The 5,458-nt window shown below is 52.7% G+C and overlaps 1 protein-coding gene across 1 annotated transcript in view; it reads left to right on the forward strand.

Annotated features, from left to right (window-relative positions):
• B4galt7 (beta-1,4-galactosyltransferase 7) overlaps positions 1-4,962 on the forward strand; it is a 9,497-nt gene extending 4,535 nt beyond the window's left edge. The window contains exons 3-6 of the mRNA XM_031359062.1: positions 1,939-2,164; positions 3,071-3,154; positions 3,444-3,548; positions 4,132-4,962. Of these exons, the coding sequence (XP_031214922.1) occupies positions 1,939-2,164; positions 3,071-3,154; positions 3,444-3,548; positions 4,132-4,287 (571 nt within the window). The 3' untranslated portion in view covers positions 4,288-4,962. The remainder of the gene's footprint in view (positions 1-1,938; positions 2,165-3,070; positions 3,155-3,443; positions 3,549-4,131) is intronic.
• Positions 4,963-5,458: the final 496 nt, after the last annotated feature.

Raw genomic sequence — 5,458 nt, forward strand, 5'->3', positions numbered from 1 at the left:
GGCAGTCACTGCCCCAGGCTCTCTGGGACTCTCTCCCTCTCTCAGGGACAGTGCTCCGACCACAGGGCCCCTCTTCTGCATAGTCTGCTCTTCCTCTTTGTGGTTCACATCAGCATTCACATAGCCACTCCAAGCTAGCTCTCCTCTAAACGGACAGCAGTTGGGAGGCAAGGTGTTTGCCACCAAGCCTGGTGAGCCTACATGTGGAGGAAGAGGGCTGACTCTTACAACCTGTCCTTTGACGTCCACCATTCTATAACTTACAGATATTCTAAGTTAATGTCTTAAAAGAGGGAGGCAAGAATGGTGGTGCGCCTTTAATCCCAGCACTGGGGAGGCAGAGGCAGGTGGATCTCAGCCTGATCTAAAGAGGGAATTCCAGGATAGCCAAGGCTATACAGAGAAACCCTGTTCTAAAACAAAACAAAACAAAACAAAACACAAAAACAAAGAAAAAAGAAAGGAAAGAAAGAAAAGAGAAAAAGAAGGGGAAAAGGTTTCTCTGTCTGATATGTCCATTGCCATAACCCTCCTTCTTCCTTCCCTTCCCTTTTTTCAAGTCCCCTACTCTCTCTACCTCTCTCTCTATGTCTTTCTCTCTGTCTCTCTCTTCTTCCTCCTCCTCCCCCTCCTCTTTTTCCCCCTTTTCTTCTTCTATTTTTGATTTTTTTTCTAGACGGGGTTTCTCTTTTTAGCCCTGGCTGTCTTGGAACCCACTCTGTAGATGTAGCTGGCCCCAAACTCACAGGCAATCCACCTGCCTCTGCTTCCTGAATGCTCTAATTAAAGGTGTGTGTCGCCACCACCCAGCTATTTTCAAGACTGTTTCAACAGATATCTCTTATGACCTGCAGTATTCCTCACTGAGGTCACAGGCAACTACCACAATTCCAGCTCTTGTCCTCTCCCTTCGGCAGCTTCTTCTAAGCAGATCCTTTTCCATCTAAAGCCTCTGCGTAACTTCCGGTCTCCCTCATCTTGGTGGCCACCCCTGCTCAGCACATTTTCAATGTCCCTGTCTCTCTGACCAACTGAGCACTGTTCCCTAGAGCTCAGTACTCTGTCTCTCCCTGGTTTCTCTTTTAGCCCATCCCATTCTATCTCTGGAAATGCCATTCCTCCTTCTGAGCCCCAGCCCCGAGTACTCTGCCTCCTTTGTGATGGTCTGTTTAGTGGTCTCAGAGGCAACCCAAACCTGACAGGATCATGGCTGAATTCCTGATTGCTGGCCCCTCAGACCTGATTTCTTTCCCCTCTTCTCCTTTTCTGGAAGTGCAAACTACGTACTTTAATTACATAGGCCAAAAAGGCTTGACCTCACCTTCATCTGTTCTTTGTCTGTCATGGTGTCCAGCCCATCAGCAAAGCACATCTGGAACCTGCCCACTGCTCACCATTTCTTCTGCTGACCCCTTAAGCCAGTCCACCACCACCTCTTGCCTCTCTGCTTCTACCCAGTCCCCTGGTCTGTTCTCAGTGTGCTGACTGGAGCCACACAGTACCTGCTCTTGCAGACCTTGGCAGCTACTCTCCTCTGTGTGGAGCCCAGTCTCCCAGCTTCCATAGGCTCACTCACTCAGGCTGTCAAGTTCCACCTTGGATGTTACCTGCCGTCCTGGTCCTCCTGGTAGCCCTTGGATGTTACCTGCCGTCCTGGCCCTCCTGGTGGCCCTGTCTAGAATAGCTGTCCACCAGCCCTGCCAGTTTCCATCTCAGTACCCTTCTTGACTTGATTGAGAACAGGGATTTGTTTCTCGCTGCTGTTTCTTCCCTGTATTTTAAACAGTTTCTGGCATAAGCCCTGTGCAGCAAGCAGGGTGGCAGTGTTCCACAGTGACGTCAGTGCTGGGTGGTAATGGCCAAGATGCATAGCCAGGGCCTGAGCTGGGTCGATGAACAAGCTCACTTCCTCTACCTAGCATCATTTATCTTGCGTAGGTTCAATCGGGCAGCACTCATCAATGTGGGCTTCCTGGAGAGCAGCAACAGCACAGACTACATTGCCATGCATGATGTGGACCTGCTCCCTCTCAATGAGGAGCTGGACTATGGCTTCCCGGAGGCTGGGCCCTTCCATGTGGCCTCCCCAGAGCTCCACCCTCTCTACCACTACAAGACCTATGTGGGCGGCATTCTGCTGCTGTCCAAACAGCACTACCAGCTGGTGAGGCCCAGCCCTACATGCTCTGCTCGTTTGCTGGGGATCTTCCACATCATGGGTCTAGGCAGTTGGGAGGGTAGAGCAGCTGTCCTGGGGCCCAGCAGATGGAGCATTGCCAGAGCCTGACCTGGGACTCTGTAGCAGCTAAAGACGTGTGAGGGAACCAGGAGTGAGCACGTGAGCCAGGGAGACTCTGCTGGAAGCACAGAAGCCCCAGCACTAGCTGGGCACAGGGAGCTGGAGAGGGGAGGCCTGCAGAACCTCTCTCTCCCTGCGAGGTTACCAGGTCTTCCTTTCTATTCCCAGGCCTCAGCGCCACTACTCCTCTCCCATGAGAAGGCTCTGTAGCCACAGCTTGTAAATGTGGCCTGGTTGTGGGGAGATGGAGCCCCTCCCTCCCCAGAAGTCTAGACAGGAATCCCAAACTAAAGCACACTGGCTCTTGATGGGACCCAGGGGCACAGGTGTGTGAGAGGACCAGAGTGGCTTTTCTCTGTCCTCCATGGCTAAAGCTAGTTTTCTAAAGACTTGAGCAGATGCCAATCAAGAGTGTTAAAGAGTCAGTTGTCCCTTAAACACAGGAAGAGACCTGGGCAGAGCCACCTCAGGAAAAATGGAATTGAGAGGAAAAGTAGCAGTTGACGTTTTTGTCCTCTGAAGATAGGTGACACTTGAGACACTGATCATATACATGTTTAGCGCCCTGTCAGAAGCAGGGTGGGACTAAGATGTGCTGGGCCTTCCCTTTGGCCCCACATTTCCACTGCAGGAGTGAAGGGACCTCGTAGCACCCAGTGTCCACTCAGGACAGTCAGGGTAGGAGAAAGGGGCCCAGCTGGCTGGGCTCAGAACAAAGTGCACCCCTGGGAGGAGGGGGCATGTGACAGACACTGCCTGTCTTTATGTCAGTGCAACGGGATGTCCAACCGCTTTTGGGGCTGGGGCCGAGAGGATGATGAATTCTACCGGCGCATCAAAGGAGCTGGCCTCCAGGTAAGGCTCTTCGCATAGCTCTGCCTGGCCCTGGCTTACATGGCTGTCCCAAGGTTCCCTTTATTGCTGCATCAGAATTCTTGGGGTCCCCCTGGTTCTGATCCCTGCCTGTACCCTGACTCCGGAACTCATCCGATCAGCCCTGTGCTCCCTGCTGGAGCCTCTCTCCTACACGATGCCTCCTAAGAGCCTCTGCCTATGGCAGTCAGTAGGGTCCCAGAGGAGTTAGTGGGAAGGGCCAAGATTACAAGAGAAGCAGCCTGACACCCGCATCCTTTGTTCTCTTTAGCTCTTCCGCCCCTCGGGAATCACAACTGGGTACCAGACATTTCGCCACTTGCATGACCCAGCCTGGCGGAAGAGGGACCAGAAACGCATTGCGGCTCAAAAACAGGTGCTGGCTAGTCTCCTCAGTGGAGTGGGGCGGGATAGGTAGGAACCAATAGGCCTGGTCATTTCACCAAGTTCCCCTTTGGCCCAAATGGTACCATTCCCCCCGATGGGCTCAGGTCACCCAGGGTGCATTCTCCATAGCACCTTGCCCTGCTGTGTGGATCTGGGCACTGTGGGTCAACCCAGACCTCAGAGCCCATGCAGGTTGGGGTGGGAAGGCTTAGCCTGGGTGCCAGAACCCCTGTCTTGTAGCTGTATTATCCCACGTAGAAGTCTGTGTTTTCCTTCCTCAAGGGATACAGGCCTGGGCAACATGGCAGCTTTGGCCTCTTCTCTTTTTTTTTTGTTTTTTGTTTTTGTTTTTTTGAGACAGGGTTTCTCTGTGTAGCCCTGGCTGACCTGGAACTTACTCTATAGACCAGGCTGGCATCAAACTCAGAAATCCGCCTGCCTCTGCCTCCCAAGTGCTGGGATTAAAGGCGTGCGCCACCACCGCCTGGCGGCCTCTTCTCTTTTAATGGAGACATGTGAACAGCTGGTACCATGAAGTGTGGGTTCATGTTCTTTCCTTCTCTTCTTTCCAGGAACAGTTCAAGGTGGACCGGGAGGGAGGCCTGAACACTGTGAAGTACAGGGTGGATTCCCGCACAGCACTGTCTATAGGAGGGGCCCCCTGCACTGTCCTCAATGTCATGCTGGACTGTGATAAGACAGCCACTCCATGGTGCATATTTGGCTGAGAGCTAAGCTGTAAGGAAGCTTCCAGACCTCAGTGCTGCTCAGGCTCAGGAAACCTCAGGCCTTAGGCCCAGCTCAAGAGGATACAGAGAGGCCTGAAGGAGTCACCAGCCAGTCTGTGTCTTCAGCAACCTGGCCCCAGAGCCAGGCCCAAGACCGGACACAGGTAGACCCTGGGATGCTGCTGGAAAGTTTTGTTACAGAGGCTGGAGGTGTGGCTCCTGACTGACATTCTCCACCCCGCCTTCCTACTTGCCCTGCTCTGCCTGCCCACCGTGCTGAGGCCTGAGGTGATAAAATGGTGGACAGCCTCAGCAGAGACAGCTGCTCCTCCAGAACAGACTCACAGAGATGCAGTCAGAAGTCACATGGCCAGTGTGTGTGGCAGCTGATACTAGGAGGCTTAGACGTCAGAAGGCACCATGTACGCCAAGCCCTGTGCAAAGGAACAGCTCATACTAGCTGTAGCTGGTGCCACCACGAGGAACGGGAGACCAGATCTCACCTTTCAAAAGGAACTAGAATGCTGGATTCTTAAGCAGAATTTCCTGATATATTTTTTTTTTAAATGGCAGCAGCCAACTAAAACTTTGAAAAGTTGTGACAGGCCAAACAAAATGTTTGTGGTTCATTTGTCACCTTTTGTTGACCAAAGGGGGATGATATAAAAGATGTTGCTCTCAGTTACACACTGGCAAAGAGCTGGACTGGGATCGAGGGTAGGTGGCAAGCGTGGGTGGGCAGAAAAGCCAAAGGTGGGGTTCCTGCATGTCCCCGGTCCCCCGGGTTCATGGGCAGTCCCCTTGCTACCTCTGGGAAGCCCTGTTCGATTCTGGCTTGATCTGGTTGGACTCTGTCTCTGACGTGGTGCTCCATCCAGCCTTACTAGGAAATAGGGAGAAGGAAGGAAGGTAACTGAAAAAGTAGAGCCACAGGACCTGAGGGGTGGGTACAGGACAGCTCAGAAGGGAGCCATGTTCCTGAGGTAGGGGAAACTGAGGAGAAAGTGCAGAATCCTTAGAGTATTCTCCCAGCTGGAGGGAAGGGTGGGTGCTGAGGCAGAGCATGGGGCTAGGGGCGCTGGGGAAGCTTAGTGTACATCCCACCGGTCGAGAAGAATAAGACCACTACCACAAGTTTTGAGCCAAATTTGAAGCAAGCTTTATTAAATAC

Source organism: Mastomys coucha, unplaced genomic scaffold, assembly GCF_008632895.1.
Source record: "Mastomys coucha isolate ucsf_1 unplaced genomic scaffold, UCSF_Mcou_1 pScaffold7, whole genome shotgun sequence".
NCBI classification, from domain to species: domain Eukaryota; kingdom Metazoa; phylum Chordata; class Mammalia; order Rodentia; family Muridae; genus Mastomys; species Mastomys coucha.